Raw genomic sequence first — 18149 nt, 5'->3', positions numbered from 1 at the left:
TTATTTATTAATTAAACACAAATTTTTTGACAAGGTGTTGTGCAAAATTCAGACGTTTTCGGCCACACAGAGTTCTCTAATCAACAGCCCTCTGTGAAAAGAGGTTGTGTTGAGAATGAGCTGGGGAAAATTAACCATTTAAGCTCTGGAGACACAACCAGCTGTTTATCAATAGCCAGCAGACTGGTGTTTTGGGTGATGGGTTGTAGGCGCCCCTTTAGACCAAAAGAATCCGGCTCTAACCAAAGTTCTGTTTTCCATTCTCAGCACTCTGTGTATAGGGCCTGTCCAGAGGCAGGGCCTCAGGGTGTCAGGAAGAGGTTGTGTCAGGCCCAGGTGTGGGTGAGCTGCCTTGTGCACAGACCTGCCTAGGCGGTTAGGGTGGACCTGGGAGGGAGCCAGTTTTTCTTCTCTGGCCCTCAGCTGGGTCTCAGCCCTGGGGAGGCTGGAAGCACGTGTGGTCTTCTGGGCGTCGGGGCCTACAGGCCTTAAGCCGCCTGGGTAACCTTGGCTCCCGGCTTCCCCAGTGCATCTGAGAGTCTGCCTGAGAAGGGTGCTGGGGGGGAGGGGACCCGAGGACCCTGGGGTTCCCCGTAGGTGGAAGCAGGTGGCTGGGGTACTCAAGACCGGGGCTGGAGGGTGTGGGTCTACTCCCCAGGCCGGGTCGGGTGTGTGTCTGAGGGGGAAAGGCTGAGGCCCCCGGGCCCTCCCAGCGGCCAGATCCCCTCCCCCCGCCCCTCCCCTCCCCCACCCCACCCCGCACTTCCCGCCCTCGGCCCCCGCGCGGCCCGCTCGACTCCACTCACTCGGCGCTGGGGGCGGGCACAGCCCCCACCCTCGGCGTCCCCTCCCCCGCCCTCCCCCTGGCTGTGCCCTCCCCCTGGCTGTTCCCTCCCCCCCCCTCCCCGTGGCGGTGGCGGCGGCGGCGGCGGCGGCGGCGGCGGCGGAGCTGAGGCGACCCAAGCGGCGGCGGCGGCGGCGGTGGCGGCGGCGGGCGGGGCTCGCTCGGCTCCGGCTCCGCTTGGGCTCCGCGGGCGGGCGGGCGGACATGGCGGCCAACATGTATCGGGTCGGAGGTAGGTATCGGCCCGACCCGGCCCGTCTCGGAGCGAGGCTTGTGGGAATCGGGGGTTCGGGCGAGCGCACGCCAACTGCCGGGAGCGTCGGGCGCCCGGGCGGAGCGCGCCGGGGAGGGCACGGGGCCCGCAGAGGAGGGGGGGTCGGGAGGGAGGGCGCAGGGGGAGGGGGCTGGGGTTCCGCGGCGACCCACCCCGCGGCCCCTCTCCCTGCCCGGGCCCCTAGGGCCGGGCCTGTCCCCCGGGGGTGTGAATCACATGTGCCCCCTCCACGATCCCCTCCTCCGTCAGAGTCGGGTCCCTCGAGGCCCCGGGCTGGGTGGCCTTTTCCTCGCGTGGCCTCTGGGGGAGCGTGGAGGGGGCAGCTCCCCTCCACTGCCCCCCTCCAGTGGCCGTGTGGGGCGAGGGCGGGGACGGGGACGGGGACGGGGACGATGGGGCCCAGCCTGGGACACCGCTGGACGAGGCCTGTTCCTGGGCCGGGGCCCGCCACCTTCCCGTCTCCGTCGTCCCCCGGCGGGTTCTCGGCCACCTTCCTACCCCCACACCCCCTCCCCTTCCAGAACGGGGCTGCGCGGGGGGTCGGGGAGCCCCGCGGCCGGAGGAGGGGGAGGCGAGCTGCGCCTGGACGCTGGCTCTGCCGTCCGCCTTCCCCGTCTTCTGCAGAAGAGAGAAATAAGGTCAAACAAACTTTCTCCCTGCTCGCGACGCCCTCCCTCCCTCCCTCCCTCCCTCCGTGCTGGTAAAATAATAATTCAGATGAGTGGCGTGCTGGTGAGCGAGGCTCGCTCTTCCTCTGCCCATTAGCCGAGCTCCTGATGGATGACGATGGGAAGGGCCTGGCTCAATGAGGCCACTTCGCAGAGCCACCGAGGTGGACATTGAGCAATGCAGTCCGGCCTCTCCACACACCCAGGGTGTTTCCAGTAAACCTATGAGAGGAGAGGATTTCTTTTTGGTTGAAAACTTGCAATGATGATGATGATGATTATTATTATTTTAGGGTAGCGCGAACTTAAATGGAGATAAATTAAATACAAGAAAAGAATGGAAATAGCCCAACATCACCCCCAGGGAGCTGTGCCTCGCAGCAAGTGACACCCCCCCCCCCACTTGTTCCTCATTTTCTCTGGTAGAGCTTTGGCCAAGTTTGCCACCGAGCTTTCTCTTCCCCTCCCCTCCTCACCTGGTCTTTTAAAATTTTTGTTTGGTGATGGAAATATAAATTGGGGATGCTAAAACTTACTGGCTCTGAATTTGTCTTAGGTCAGCAGTTTCCAGGGCATATTCCAGGGCAAAATGGATTAGAGGGAAAGGATGTGGAAGAAACTTAAGAGATGAACATCGTGAGCCCTAAGTGATGAAGAGGTGTCCATCTTTTTGTTTACTAAAGAAATCACTCTTGCCCTGGTTATGCGGGGCACCACTAGTCCCTGCACTTGAGACAGAAGATAGCAAGTTCAAGGCCAGTGTAAACTGCATAGGAACAGTCAATCTTTAAAAAAACAACAAAAACCAAAAACTTACAGAGAAAGTATAGATACCTGTGGCTCAAGCCTGTAATGCCAGCTACTAAAAAGGCTGAGATCTAAGGATCTAGGTTGGAAGCCAATGAGGGAAGGACAGTCTATGAGACTCTATTCCCAATTAAGTAGAGTAATAGAACACTAACTGAAAAGGAAATACCAGAAAAAAAAGGTTTGTGAATAGTAGGCATGTGAGACAATATATTAAGGATACATTACCAACAAATAACTGCTTACTAACTTGAATTGCCAAATACAGAAAGTCATGGATTGCCATATGTCAACTTCCTGTTGAAAAGATTAAATTGTATAACTTCCTTTGATTACAGATTATGTGTACTTTGAGAATTCTTCCAGTAACCCGTACCTAATCAGAAGAATAGAAGAACTTAATAAGGTATGTAATATACTAAGTGTTATTCATCCTAATATTACAGAATGTAAATCCATTGAATGTAATTGGGTAAAGGGTGTAAGAAGTATTTTGTATGGGTGCTGCTCTTGGGGTTGGAACTCAGGACCTGGGTACTGTTCTAGAACTTTTTTGCTCAAAGCTAGTGCTTCACTACTTGAGCCACAGCTCCACTTCCAGTTTTTTGGTGGTTAATTGGAGATAAGAGTATCACGAACTTTTCTGCCCACTTTGTTTGTCTTTGCACCTTGTTCCTCAAATCTCAGCCTCCTAAATAGCAAAGATTACAGGAGTAAGCCACTATGCCCCGCAATAATAGTATTTTTACATTTAGGTCCAGATTCTGAAAATAGTGTTTTTTTGCCAGTCCTGGAGCTTGAACTTAGAGCCTGGGCACTGTCCTTGAGCTTCTTTTGATCAAGCTTCTTTTTCTGTTTATGTGATACTGAGGAATGGAATCCAGGGCTTCATGCATGGTATGCAAGCACTCTACCACTAAGCCACATTCCCAGCCCCTGAAAATAGTTTTATATTAGCATTATGTATGTAAGATTCTCAATTTTATTTTCTTCTTTTTTTTGTAGTTTTTTTTTCCTCTGTTTTTAAACATTCTTTATATATTTTTTCAAGCTTCTCAAAGATCAAGTCACTTCTATTAATCTTGTTTATTTTATGTTGGTGCTGGGGTTTGAACTTAGGGCCTGGACACTGTCCTTTAGCTTTTTCTGGTCAGTGTAAGTGTGCTACCTCTTGAGCTACAGCTCCACTTCTGGCATTTTGCAAGTTAATTGGAGACAACAGTCATGGATTTTCCTGTCTGGGCTGGTTTCATACCTCAGATCTCAGCCTCCTGAGTAGCTAGAATTTATAGGTGTGAGCCACGGGTGCCTGATTTATTTTACTTTATTTTTATTGGCATACATTAACTTTTGGTGGGGGATTTCATTGTGACATTTTAATGTTTATAATGTGTTCCTATCAACCTTACTCCTTCTGTCACTCTTCTCTCTGAAACAATTTCAACAAGTTTTGTTTTCATACATTTAAACAATTTATTTCTGCCATATTCATTCTTTTTATTTTTTTTGTCAGTTGTAGGGCTTGAACTCAGGGCCCTGGGCACTGTCCCTGAGCTCCTGAGCTCTTTTGCTCAAGGCTAGTTAGTATTCTGCCACTTCCAGTTTTCTGATGGTGAGTCTCACGGCCTATCCTGCCCAATCTGGCTTTGAGCCTTGATCCTCAGATCTCAGTCTCCTGAGTAGGATTTCAGACTTTCAAGCCACTGGTGCCCGGCTTCTTTCATTCTTTTTGTTAGCCCAACTGGTACACGAACTCAAGTCCTTGAACTCAGTGTCCCTGAACTGCTTTTGCTCAAGGCTAGTGCTCTACCACTTGAGCCACAGCTTCACTTTTGGCTTTTTTGGTAGTTTATTGGAGATGTATTTAGGTATCTCACAAATATTCAAACCATCATCCTTTTATTTTACAGGCATGAGGCCCCACTGCCTAGAATTTTTTTTTTTTAAAAGACAATATCTTACTCTGAATGAGATCTTGGCTGGTTTCAAACTTGTTCTTCTGCTTCAGCCTTCCTATTGCTGGAATTATAGGCATGTACCACTTTACCTAGCTCAAAATTGATTCACTTTGTGTGTGTATGTGTGTGTGTGTGTGTGTGTGTTTAATACACCAGGAACAGTTGTGGACTGGTACCATGCATTGTAACACTTTTGAATAGTTAAATTTCAGAGGATGCCTCTGGCATAAATGTGTGTATTTTCTATAGATAAGAGGAGTATTGTAGTTGCAAAAACAATCTGATAGCCCTTGTGCACATGGTCTAGAAGATAATTTTTTTGTGTGTTGGGAATTGAATCCAAGGCCTCATGTATGCCAAGCATGCATTCCTCCACAGAAAATATTTATCTTGAAATATGTCTCCATCTCTCAAGCAGGTTTAAATCAGAATTTAATAATGTTTGTAGAGCATCCTTATTTGGAGGAACCACTAATAATGAGACAAAGATAAAATCTTTGTAGCTGGAGTCATAGATAGAATTTATCTACCTAGAAATATTGGCCTGTTCATTTAGCAGATTACTGGATTGTTACTTCTGAAGAATGTGTTTGATCAGCGTATTATGAAATATAGCAACATTTTGGTTAAGAATTTAATATGATTTCAGCTTAAAGGGGACAGTATTTTCACAGTGCCATTTCTCATTCTGAAATACTGCTGCTGAACTTCATAAAACTGACAACTTTATTGCAGCACAGATATTCTTATTTCTTTTTGTTTTAATATACCTGTAAGCCTAGAGAAATTCTGAAAACATGCTCTCAAATTTGTTAGAAATTGGGAATTACAGTATCATTTTATGGTAATGTATGTGTTTTTTGAAAAACTTTGTAATAAATGATTGACTTTCTTGAAAGCTCTCAGAATTTGTAGAGAATAGGAGAATAAGAGCCTGAGCCTCAGCTGCAGTAAATTACAACCTAACTGAATATTGATTGTATTCTAGGTTATAGTAAAAAAGGAATAAGAGCTTTAGTGTTCATAACTCAAGATTTTAATACTTTCATCTTGAGAAGATACAATAAGTTCTACTAAGAATATTGTCTGTGTGGACTCATATCTCCTTGAGGTGGAGGATGGTTGCCTTTTTAGGTCATCTGTTCCATTTTGTATGAAGGCTGCTGCCAATTATAGAGGTTTACCTTAAGTTGAATGTGGATGTTTAGGGGAAGGTCTGGGTGGTTGTAGAGTTAGCTTTTGTTTTCTGGGTTTGGTTTAGGGGAAGGTCTAGGTGGTTTTAGAGTTAGCTTTTGTTTTCTGGATTGGTTTGGAGAAGATAGGTTCAAATGTCATAAATAAATTACATGTGGCTTTTAAAATTTGGAGATTGATTTTTTTTAAGACTGAACACAACTATCTTTGGCTTTAGTCATTAAAGTGATACGTAAGTATTTGATATATTCAACATTGTAGTTTCTTCCTCAGAACCTGCACAAATACTACTCACTCTTATTTGAATATTTTAGCTCTGGTTATCATCTAGTTGTGGTTGGAAAGGTATCAAAACTGACCTCAAGCCTGGTGCTGGTGGCTCACATTTGGAACCCTAGCTAGCTAATTAGGAGGTTGAGAGCTGAGGATCATGGTTCAAAGCCAGCCTAGGCAGGAGAGCCCACAAAACTTTTTGTTTTTTGAATAATAAGTATCCCTTTATTTGTTGACTGCCATTACAAAACCTGATTTCAGTAGCAACAGAAGTGTTTTTCTTGATGTCAGAGGTAGTTACTACCCAAAGTGTTAAGTAAAACAGTGTACAATATCAGTATTAAAATGTTGTTTTAAGTCCATGAAATTCTTGTTTCCAATTAAGCACCAGAAAACTGGAGGTGGCTCTGGCTCAAAGTGGTAGAGCATTAACCTTGAGCAAAAAAAGCTCAGGGACAGTGCCCAGGTCCTTTAGTTCAAGCCCACAAACTAAATAAATAAATAAAAAGAAAAGAAAACTCTGATCTTATAATTATCTTGTATCTAGTTCCATAAATTAACTGATAGTTCATATGAAAAATTGAACCATAGGCCTTATGATTGGTAAGGACATGGTTTGTCTTTGAGCCACACTTCCCAGCTCCCACATAACTTATTTTCTTATTCCTTAGACTGCAAGTGGCAACGTGGAAGCAAAAGTAGTGTGCTTTTATAGACGACGAGATATTTCCAACACGCTTATAATGCTTGCGGACAAGCATGCTAGTAAGTTAAATATCTTTCTCTAAGGTCAAAAAATGTTTACATCTTGTGTTTTTGATGTGAGAAATTTTTTTCTTTAATGTTTGACACTTAATTTTCTCTGTGTGTGTGTGTGTGTGTGTGTGTGTGTGTGTGTGTGTTGTGACAGTACTAGAGCTTGAACTCCTTCTGGGCCTTGTGCTCTTGCTCTGTGCTTCTAGTCAATGCAATGCTCTGTATGCGCCAAGCCTCCCATTTTGGCTTCCTGCTGGTTAATTGGAGATAAGAGTCTTGAAGATTGTCTTCTTGGCCTGACTTTGAACTGTAATATTCAGAAATCAGCCTTCTGAGTATTAGAGGCACTAGAATTAGTTTGTTTTTTTGCCAGTGCTGTGGCCTGGGACTCAGGGCATGAGCACTGTCCCTGGCTTCTTTTTGCTTAAGGCTAGCACTCTGCCACTTGGGCCACAGTGCCATTTCTGGCCTTTTCTATATATGTGGTGCTGAGGAATCCAACCTAGGGCTTCATGTATACAAGGCAAGCATTCTTGCCATTAGGCCATATTCCCAGCCCTCTGGCTTCTTTTTGCTCAAGGTTAGCACTCTACCACTTGAACCACAGCGCCCCCTCTGGCTTTTTTATGTATGTGGTGCTGAGGAATTGAACCCAGGGCTTCATGTATATGAGGCAAGCACTCTACTACTAGTCCACATTCCCAGCCTAGAATTAGTTTTAAATAGAAACAGTTTTTGTTGGTGACATTTGGGTTTATGTATATATGTACCTTTTCCCCTCCCCCTGCTAGAGGTTGCTCATGGCCTTTTGCATGCTAGTCAAGTGCTCTTATCACTGAGCTACGTACACTCCTAGTGCCATTTAATTTTTTTTTTTTTTTTTTTTTTTTTTTGCCAGTCTTGAGGCTTGGACTGGGGCCTGAGCACTGTCCCTGGCTTCTTTTTTGCTCAAGGCTAGCATTCTACCACCTGAGCCACAGCGCCCCCTCTGGCCATTTTTATAAATGTGGTGCTGAGGAATCAAACCCAGGGCTTCATGTATACAAGCACTCTTGCCACTAGGCCATATTCCCAGCCCCTTAATTTTTTTTTTTAAGTATCAAGCTAGCAAGGCTTTATTTTTTATCAAATGTTTGTATAATTTCAACGTGAAAAAATTTACATGCATTTACTATTAAAAGTCTGAATCTGTGAGACAAAGGAATAAGTGAATAATATGAGCCAGTGCTTCACACAAAATTAAAAACATGGACCCTTCAACAGTCTCAGAATGTACTTTTTGTGGTAAGTTTTTACCTTTAAGATGGTGTAATTAGAACCCTTGTCAAATGAGTTAACATTAGCTAATAGAGTAAAGAATTCATCTGGTTATGTCCAAGAGCCTGCATGGGCTTTCTAGGACCTAGGTAAGCTATCCCACAACCCACCACCCAGACTTCTCAAGTGCCCAGCCATAGTCAATGCGAAGTAAAAAATATCCCAAGTCATACACCAGAATTCAGGGTTTGATTTAGAAGTATGATTTCAACTTTTGCTGAGACTTTTTTTTGTGGGGGGGGGCGGGGAATCAAGCTTGAAACACAGTAACACTTATTTTGGCAAGATAGCAACAAAAACCTAAAAAAGCATAGTTGTATGTCCAATGTAAAAGGCATTAAAGAAAAAAACCATAATATCGGGAAAAAAAAACACACCACAATATACAGTATGTCTAAACATTCTGAAATTATAATTTAGGGGTAAAAGCTGGAAAAAAAATTGCCAGAGATTAATTGTACCTTCTTTCCTGTTTCTCCCAAATTCTATTTAAAATTTTTTAGGTTACCTCCTATAGAATTTTATTAAGTAAAATGTTCAGTTGGGTTCAGGTGGCCCATGTCTGTAATTCTAGCTACTCAGGAGGCTGAGATCTGAGGATCATGGTTCAAAGCCAGTCCAGGCAGGAAAGTTTGTGAGCCGCTTATCTCTAGTCACCAGAAAACCAGAAGTGGCACTGTGGCTCAAAGTGGTTGAGTGCTAGCCTTGAGTGAAAGAGCTCAGAGACAGCACCTAGGCCCCAAGTTCAAGCCCCAGGACTGATTAGGGGGGAAAAAAAGGTGAAATAGAAGTCTTTGTAAGAGCACTTACATCAGGACAGTGTCCTGTTCCTGTTCTCAGTGGTTTTCTGAGGGCACAAATATGAGTAAATTTATACTTGATTGATATTTTGGAGGCATTTTCCTCTGAAAAACTGGGTGTTAAAGTCATTTTTCAAAAATTTCAAGAAAGGGCTGGGAATGTGGCTTACTGGTAGATTGCTTGCCTAGCATGCACAAAGCCCTGGGTTTGATTCCTCAGCACCATATAAACAGAAAAAGCTGGAAGTGGTGCTGTGGCTCAAGAGGTAGCCTTGAGCAAAAAAAAGCCAGGGACAGTGAGTCCAAGTCCCAGGAATGGCAAAAAAAAAGCAAGAAAGATTTTTAAAAAGGAGATAGAAGAAAGAGAAATAGAGCTGGGTATGTGGCTTAAGTGGTAGAGGTCCTGCCTAGCAAACATGAGGCCCTGAGTTCAAGCTTTAGTACTATAAAAAATACATAAATACTTGTTGCATTGGGTATGGTGTGTTCCCAGCACTTCAGATTCTGAGGCAGGAAGATCACGAACTTGAGGATACATATTGAGACCCTGTCTCAAAAAAACCAAAAACTAAAATCTCAGGATAGCAGGAATGAATGTGGCCATAGTATATAGTTAGTATTCATGGATGGAAATACTGCAATGAAATTCTCCATATTAGAGATTAGTATATACTAATAAAGATGTGGAAAAAACTGGGTAATATTTTGATTTCTATTCCAAATATTATTTATGATATGGTTTTAAGTATATATGCAAATAAATGTCAGAAAAAGTACAAAATGGTATTTAGATACTAGAATTTTTTTTGTTGTTTTTTTTGGTCATGGGGCTTGAACTCAGGATCTGGGTGATATCCCTGAGCTCTTTTGCTCAAGGCTACTGCTCTATTGCTTTGGGCCACATTGCCAGGTCTGGTTTTCTGGTGGTTTAGTAAGAGTCTTACCAGTGGTGGGGGTGAGGGGGACAACAGTGGAAAACAAGGAAGGGAGTAACACTGTTGGAAAGAAAGATACTCAGTACCTAACTTAATGTAACTGTATCCCCTCTGTACATCACCTCTACAATAAAATAAGTTAAAAGTCTCATGGACTTCACTGCCAGGGCCAGCTTTGAACAGTTCCTCACATTTCAGCATACTAGTATAGGATTACAGGCATGAGCCACTGGCTCCTGGCCTAGAATTCTCATAGTTAAAACTTACTGTGTTGTGTGTTTTTTCCTGCAGTTTGATTATGATTGTGTTATTTCCTAGTTAGTATTGATAGATTTTTTTTTTTTTTTGGCCAGTCCTGGGGCTTGGACTCAGGGCCTGAGCACTGTCCCTGGCTTCTTCTTGCTCAAGGCTAGCACTCTGCCACTTGAGCCACAGCGCCACTTCTGGCCATTTTCTGTATATGTGGTGCTGGGGAATTGAACCTAGGGCCTCATGTATACGAGGCAAGCTCTCTTGCCACTAGGCCGTATCCCCAGCCCAGTATTGATAGATTCTTAGCCCTTTGATTTTTTTTTTTTGGCCAGTCCTGGGCCTTGGACTCATGGCCTGAGCACTGTCCCTGGCTTCCTTTTGCTCAAGGCTAGCACTCTGCCACTTGAACCACAGCGCCACTTCTGGCCGTTTTCTGTATATGTGGTGCTGGGGAATTGAACCCAGGGCCTCATGTATACGAGGCAAGCTCTCTTGCCACTAGGCCGTATCCCCAGCCCCAGCCCTTTGATTTTTAAAAGAACAACACACTGAAAAAGGGCTTTAGAGACTGAATATATAGCTTGGTGATTGAGTATGTGTTTAACTGGAGTTTCTACAATTAATCCCCAGCACCAAAATGGAAACAGTTACGTAAATTTTAAGAAGCCAGGCATGATACTGCATTTCTGTAATTCTGGCAATAGGGAAGCTGAGGCAGGAGTGTGATTAGTTCCAGAACCAACTGAGCTACATTGTGAGACCCTGTCTACAATGTCTTCCTGCAGTTTATTTAAAAGAAAAGAAGTGTATTAGTATTTTATATAGTTAATTCCTGTTCCCTTCCCCCTCTTTTCCCATGCCCATCCTGGGGCTTGAAGTCAGGTCTATCTAGGCCACTGTCCTTGAGCTTTTGTGCTCAAATTTTTAGCACTCTTATCATTTGAGCCAGCCATAGTTCCACTTCTGGCTTTTTTGCTGATTAATTAGAGATGAGAGTCTCAGGGACTGTCCTGCCTGGTCTGACTTTGAACCATGATCGTCAGATGTCATCCTCCTGGATAGTTAGGATTATATGTAGGTGTGAGCCACTGGCACCCAGCTGGTGTTTTTGTTTTGTTTTGTTTTCTGCTCTTGGGATAGAATCCATGTTAGACAAGCACTCTACTATTGAGCTCCATCCCCTAAAATATTCTAATTTGAAAGCCATTTTTTCCTACAGAATATATGAGACTTTATTATGTCATGTAAGTGTGCTTTTGCAATTTGATTCTGTGATCTGTAGTAACTATGATTGTGTAATGGAGTAAGCCAGGCTATTATTTGTGATGTTGGCAGTTTAAGTAGGCATGTGGCTTATTTGATAATTCCTGCTGTACACTCTGCTGTCACAGTGGATTTTTTTTTTTGCCCCTCTTGTGTCTTGAACTCAGGGCTTGGGTGCTGTCCTTGTGCCTCTTTGTGCTTAAGGCTAGCTTTCTACCACTTGAGCCACAGTACCACTTCTGGCCTATCTGAGTAGTTTATTGGAGATAAGAGTCTCATGGACTTTACTCCCTGGGCTGGCTTTGATCCATGATCCTCAGATCTTAGCCTAGGATTACAGGCATGAGCCACCAGTGCCAGGCTTCTTTTCTGTTTTGTAAACAAATTACATTGTGTGCATATGTGCATGTGCATATGTACAGTCCTGAAGTTTGAACTCAGGGCCTAGGCGCTATGCTTAAGCTTTTGTGTTCAAGGCTAGTGCCCTGCCACTTGAGCCACAGCTTTACTTCTGGTTTTTTCGTGCTTACTTGAAGATATGAGTCTCATGGACTTTCCTGCTCAGGCTGTGATCCTCAGATCTCAGCCTCTCAGCCTCCTGAAGTAGAATTACAGACATGTAGCCATGGGTGCCTGACTCTATTTTGTATACAAAGTACTGTAATGTGAGTTGAATGATATTTTCAAATTATATATTGAAAAATTCAGACAGCTGAGGGTGTGGCTTAAAGTGCTAGAGTATTTGGCCCTCTGTTCAAACCCCCATACCACCAATAAAAGAAAACATTGTGGCATTCCTATTTTCCACTCATAAATGAGGCCATGAAATGTAAATATTTTATTTATGAATTAAAAAAATTAAGACAGGATCTTACTTTGCAGTCTAGGGTGCTCTGGGACTTGCTGTACAGTCCAAACTGAACTAGGGTCTCAGTTTGTCCTGTGTATGTGTTCTACACTGAGCTATATCTCCATCACCCAAATCTATAAACACCTTACTAAAATTTCTAAAGCTGGGCATGACACACACACTTACAATCCCATCACTTGGGAGGCTGGTGGATTATCATTCTAGACCTGCCTGGTCTCGTGAGACCATGTCTCAAAAAACACAGCACACACAGACATGCATGCACACACAAACACAATTACAGACATGTAGCCATGGGTGCCTTTGTTGAAAATTAGATGGCTTTAGCTGTGTGGTTTTATTCCGGTGCCTTGTATTCCCTTCCATTGCTCTCTTATCTGTTTTCGTACCCGTTTTGTCACTATGGCTCATAGTATGATTTGAAGCTGTGTTACCTCTAGTGTTGCTCTTTTTATTCAGGATTGCTTTTGCTAATTTATTAATGCTTTCATAGGAATTTTGGAGTTAAATTTTCTATTTCTGTGAAGAATGACATTAGGATAGTTATTGTATTGAATGTAGATTGGTCTTGGCAGTATGACTATTTTCAAGATATTCTGCCCATCCATCAATCTCCTGGTGTCCTCTGTAATTTTTTCTCCATTGTTTTGTCTAAATCTAGGTGTTCTTTTTGTTGTTGTTTTTTTGTTTGTTTTGAGACTTTTGTGAATGGAAATATTTTCCTGATTTCTTTCTTAAACTGTTCATTATTGGTATATTGAAAGCTATTATTTTTTTTTCCCTTGCTAGTCCTGGGGCGTAGAAGGGCCTGAGCACTGTCCCTGGTTTCTTTTTGCTCAAGGCTAACTACCACTTGAGCCACAGCACCACTTCCTGCTTTTTCTGTTTATGTGGTGCTGAGGAATCGAACCCAGGGCTTCATGCATGTAAGGCGAGCACTATACCACTATGCCATAGTCCCAGACCACTATTGATTTTTTTTGAGTGTATATCCTAGTGTATTTCCAAAGGTGTTTATCAGATCCAGAAATTTTTTTTTTGTGGAGTCTGTAGGATCTATTAAGAATACAATGATGGGCTGGGGATATAGCCTAGCGGCAAGAGTGCCTGCCTCGGATACACGAGGCCCTAGGTTCGATTCCCCAGCACCACATATACAGAAAACGACCAGAAGCGGCACTGTGGCTCAAGTGGCAGAGTGCTAGCCTTGAGCGGGAAGAAGCCAGGGACAGTGCTCAGGCCCTGAGTCCAAGGCCCAGGACTGGCAAAAAAAAAAAAAAAAAAAAAAAAGAATACAATGAGATCATCTGCAAAGAGAGATAATTTGACTTTTCTTCAGTATTTGAGTCTCTTATTTTGTTCAAGATCTTGGATTCTTACCCTGATTGGGTATTCTAGAACCATACTGAATCAAAGAGAGTGGACAATCCTTGTCTTATTCTTGACTTTAAGGGAAATGATTTCAGTTTTTCCCATTTGGGATTTTTTTGTTTTTGTTTTTTTGTTGTTTTTTTTTTGGCCAGTCTTGGGGCTTGGACTCAGGGCCTGAGCACTGCCCCTGGCTTTTTTTTTTGCTCAAGGCTAGCACTCTGCCACTTGAGCCACAACACCACTTCTGGCTTTTTCTCTCCATGTGGCGCTGGGGAATCGAACCCAGGGCTTCATGCATGCTAGGCAATCCCTCTACCACCAAGCCATATTCCCAGCCCCAGTTTTTCCCATTTAATATGATATTGGCTTGGTTTGCCTTTTCTAAGTCCAGATATATCCTTTCTGTTCCTAGTTTCTTCAGAGCCTTTTATCATAAAAGAAATTATGTTAAAGCTTTTCTGTGTTGAGATGATCATATGATTTTTGTTATTGATTTTGATTATATGATGTATTTACATTTATTGATCTACAGATGTTAAACTACCCTTGCATGCCTAGGATGAAACCAGCGTAATAGTAATAGTGTGATAATAGTAATAGTATGATCAGCATAATAATAGTATGATCTTTGCAATATATTGTTGAATCTGGTGTGCTAAAATTATATTGAGAATTTTACATCAATGTTTATTGAAGAAATCTGTCTATGATTCTTTTTGTATCACATTCTGTCTAGAATAGATTAGAATAGAATGAAATAGAATAGAATAGAATAGAATGAATTGAATACTTCACAGTATGAGTTTAGTAACTTCTTTTTTGTTGTTGTTGTTGTTGGTTGTGGAGCTTGAACTCTGGGCCTGGGTGCTGTCTCTGATCCTCTTTATGCTCAAGGCTAGCACTCTGCCATTAGAGCCATAACACTACTTCTGGTTTTGAGTGGTTAATTGGAGATAAAGAGTCTCTCGGGCACTTTTCTGCCCAGGGCCAGCTTTGAACCTTGATCCCCAGATCTCAGCTTCCTTAGTAGCTAGGATTACAGTGGCCTGAGCCACTGGCACAGGCTTCTTTCTCATTTTATCTTGGGGAAAAGTTAGGAGGATTGGTTTTAGTTCTTAATAAGTCTGATAGAATTCAGCAGTGAATCCATTTGGACCTGGGTTTTTCTTTGGTAGAAGGTTATTACTGTTTCAAAGTCACTACTTGTTAAAGATGTAGCTCAATGTTGGTAAATCAACTATATCTAGATATAGTTGTTCCAGTTTATGTGATTATACCCTTCCTTCCTTCCTTCCTTCCTTCCTTCCTTCCTTCCTTCCTTCCTTCCTTCCTTCCTTCCTCCCTTCCTTCCTCCCTCCCTCCCTCCCTCCCTCCCTCCCTCCCTCCCTCCCTCCCTCTTTCCTTCCTTCCTTCCTTCCTTCCTTCCTTCCTTCCTTCCTTCCTTCCTTCCTTCCTTCCTTCCTTCCTTCCTTCCTTCCTTCCTTCCTTCTTTTTTTGGCCAGTCCTGGGGGCTTAGGACTCAGGGCCTGAGCACTGTCCCCGGCTTCTTTTTGCTCAAGGCTACCACTGTGCCACTTCTGGCTTTTTCTATATACATGGTGCTGAAGAATCGAACCCAGGGCTTCATGGATATGAGGCAAGCACTCTACCACTAGGCCATATTCCCAGCCCTGATTATAGGTTTTCAAAATATTCCTTCCCTCATGATCCTTTGGAGTTCCTTGGTATTTTTTTGATGTTCCCTTTTTCATCTCGAGTTTTATTGATTTGTATCTCTTTCAAATTAGCTATGGGTTTATGAGTATTTTTTCAAAGACTCTTCCGTTTAATCGGTTCTTTGTATTTTTTTTTAGTCTTAATTTCAGCCTCAACCTTTATTATTTTTTCTGTTTGCTTATTTTAGATTTGGCTTGTTCTTGTCTTTCTAGAAATTTGAGGTGCTTCATTAGGTTATTTATTTGGGAGCTCCCTTTTTTTAAAAAAAGGTAGGCTCTCATAGCTTTGTGTTTTCCTCTTAGCTCTGCTTTTAATGTATTTCAGGGTTTCTAGTAGGCTGTTTTCACTTTTTACTAGGTTGTAGGAACCTTAACTTTTTTGTTGTTGTTGTTGTTCTGGTAATGGGGCTTGAATTCAGGGTCTTGTATTCTTGTTTAGCTTTTTTGCTCAAGGTTGTGGAGATTAAGAGTCTCTTGAATTTTTTTTTTTTTTTTTTTTTTTTTTTTTGCCAGTCCTGGGGCTTGGACTCAAGGCCTGAACACTGTCCCTGGCTTCTTTTTGCTCAAGGCTAGCAGTCTGCCACTTGAGCCACAGCACCACTTCTGGCCATTTTCTGTATATGTGGTGCTGGGGAATCGAACCCAGGGCCTCATGTATATGAGGCAGGCACTCTTGCCACTAGGCCATATCCCCAGCCCTCTCTTGAATTTTTGTCTGCACTTGCTGGCTTTAAGTGAGATCCTCAGATCTCATCTTCTGAGTAACTAGTATTACAGGCTTGAGTCACCATGCCTAAAAATGCATATACAAGGCTTTAAGCCTTAATTTTTTTCAGTGATCCAATTGTCCTTTATTTTTTCAAAATGAGAGCATATAGTGGTTTTCCTATATTTTTGCTCTTGAATTTCTCTTAATCTGTCTGATTGATTGTACCCAATTTGGTTTTTTTTTTTTTTTTGCCAGTCCTGGGGCTTGGACTCAGGGCCTGAGCACTGGTCCAGGCTTCCTTTGCTCAAGGCTAGCACTCTGCCACTTTAGCCACAGTACCACTCCTGGCCATTTTCCGTCTATGTGGTGCTGGGGAATTGAACCCAGGGCTTCATGTATACAAGGCAAGCACTCTTGCCACTAGGCCATATCCCTAGGCCCCCCCCCCCATTTGTTTTGTTTTTGTTCTTGCTGTGTTGCCCAGATTAGCCTCTTGCCTTCCACTCCCAAATAGCTGAAGTTTACAGACATGTACCACCACTAATTTACCATCATTTTATTTTAATTAATAAATATATATTAAGCAATACAAGGTTTTAAATTCAAGACCTTTCACTTGCTAGGAAAATGTTTTAGGTAGTCCCCCTCCCCCCTACTTTTTTTTTACTTGAGCCTCCTTTCTCTGCTCAAGGCTAGTCTACTACTTGAGCCACAGCGCCACTTCTGGCCTCTTCTGTTTATATGGTACTGAGAAATTGAACCCAGGGCTTCATGCATGGCAAGCACTCTTACCACTAAGCTACATTCCCAGTCTTTTTTTTTTTTTTTTTGCCAGTCCTGGGCCTTGGACTCGGCCTGAGCACTGTCCCTGTCTTCTTTTTTGCTCAAGGATAGCACTCTGCCACTTGAGCCGCAGCGCCACTTCTGGCCATTTTCTGTATATGTGTTGCTGGGGAATCGAACCGAGGGCTTCATGTATACGAGGCAAGCGCTCTTGCCACTAGGCCATATCCCCAGCCCGTACATTCCCACTCTTGGTAGCCCTTTTTTGTTTCAGTTATTTTTTAGGTAGTATCTTGAGTTTTGGCCCTGGCTAGCTCCAAACCATGAACCTCCTACTTAGGCTTTCTGTGATCACAGCTTATTGATTAAGGTGGAGTCTCTCTAACTTTTGCCCAGGCTGAATCCAGATCTTTTTAATCTTCACTTCCCAAGTAGCTGGGATTGTAGGTGTGAGCCATTATCATCTTACCTTGCAATAAATTTCCCTTAATTTTAAAAACACTTGCTCCTTTATATGCATTTAAAGTTGCTATTTAAATTTCTTATAAAAATTTACATAGTTGCAAAGACCAGTACCTATTGTGTTGTAAACAGTCACATTTTGAAGTGTTATTTCACTTTTTTTTTGGTCACCCATGGGCTGGAACTCAGAGCCTGAGCCCTGTCCCTGAGTTCTTTTTGCTCAAGGCTACTCTACCACTTTGAGCCATAGTGCTACTTCTGGTGTTTTTGAGTGGTTAATTGGAGATAAGAGTCTTATGAGGACTTGGCTGAGTGGGCTGGCTTTGAATTGCTATCCTCAGATCTCCTGAGTAGCTAGGATTATGGGTGTGAGCCACTGGAGCTTGGCTTATTTACTTTTTTTTTTTTTGCCAGTCCTGGGGCTTGAACTCAGGGCCTGGGCACTGTTCCAGGCTTCCTTTTGCCCAAGGCTAGCACTCTACCACTTGACCCACAGTTTATGTGGTATAGAAGAATCAAACCCAAGGGTTTCATGCATGCTAGGCAAAAACACTATTGGTAAGCCACATTCCCAGCTCTGTTGGAATTTGAACTGAGGGCTTCATGCTTGCTAGGCAGACACTCTACCACTTGAGTCATACCTCCAGCCCTATACACTTTTTTTTGGCCAGTTCTGGGGCTTGAGCTCAGGGTCTGAGTACTGTCCCTGGCTTCTTTTTGCTCAAGGCTACCTACCACTCTACCACTTGAGCCACAGCGCCACTTCTGGCTTTTTTATATGGTGCTAAGGAATTGAACCCAGGGCTTCATGCATGGTAGGCAAGCACTTTACCACTAAGCCACATTCCCAGCCCCATTTTTTTTTTTGCCAGTCCTGGGGCTTGAACTCAGGGCTTG

At 43.3% G+C, this 18149-nt stretch overlaps 1 protein-coding gene across 5 annotated transcripts in view; it reads left to right on the top strand.

Moving 5' to 3' along the window:
• The first annotated feature begins 959 nt into the window (after window positions 1-959).
• The window catches only part of Mta3 (metastasis associated 1 family member 3), a 136049-nt gene continuing 118859 nt past the window's right edge, over window positions 960-18149 (top strand). For 4 of the 5 annotated variants that reach the window (XM_048353039.1, XM_048353040.1, XM_048353043.1 and 1 more), the window contains exons 1-3: window positions 960-1076; window positions 2932-2999; window positions 6690-6783. In XM_048353039.1, the coding sequence (XP_048208996.1) occupies window positions 1049-1076; window positions 2932-2999; window positions 6690-6783 (190 nt within the window). In that variant the 5' untranslated portion in view covers window positions 960-1048. Of the gene's footprint in view, window positions 1077-1640; window positions 1757-2931; window positions 3000-6689; window positions 6784-18149 lie in introns of those variants that run through there. The other variant, XM_048353042.1, reaches the window with a different exon arrangement.

This window comes from Perognathus longimembris, chromosome 8 (assembly GCF_023159225.1).
Source record: "Perognathus longimembris pacificus isolate PPM17 chromosome 8, ASM2315922v1, whole genome shotgun sequence".
Taxonomy (NCBI): Eukaryota; Metazoa; Chordata; class Mammalia; order Rodentia; family Heteromyidae; genus Perognathus; species Perognathus longimembris.
The sequence above is the reverse complement of the archived record's forward strand: the minus strand, read 5'-3'. Positions and strand labels throughout refer to the sequence as shown.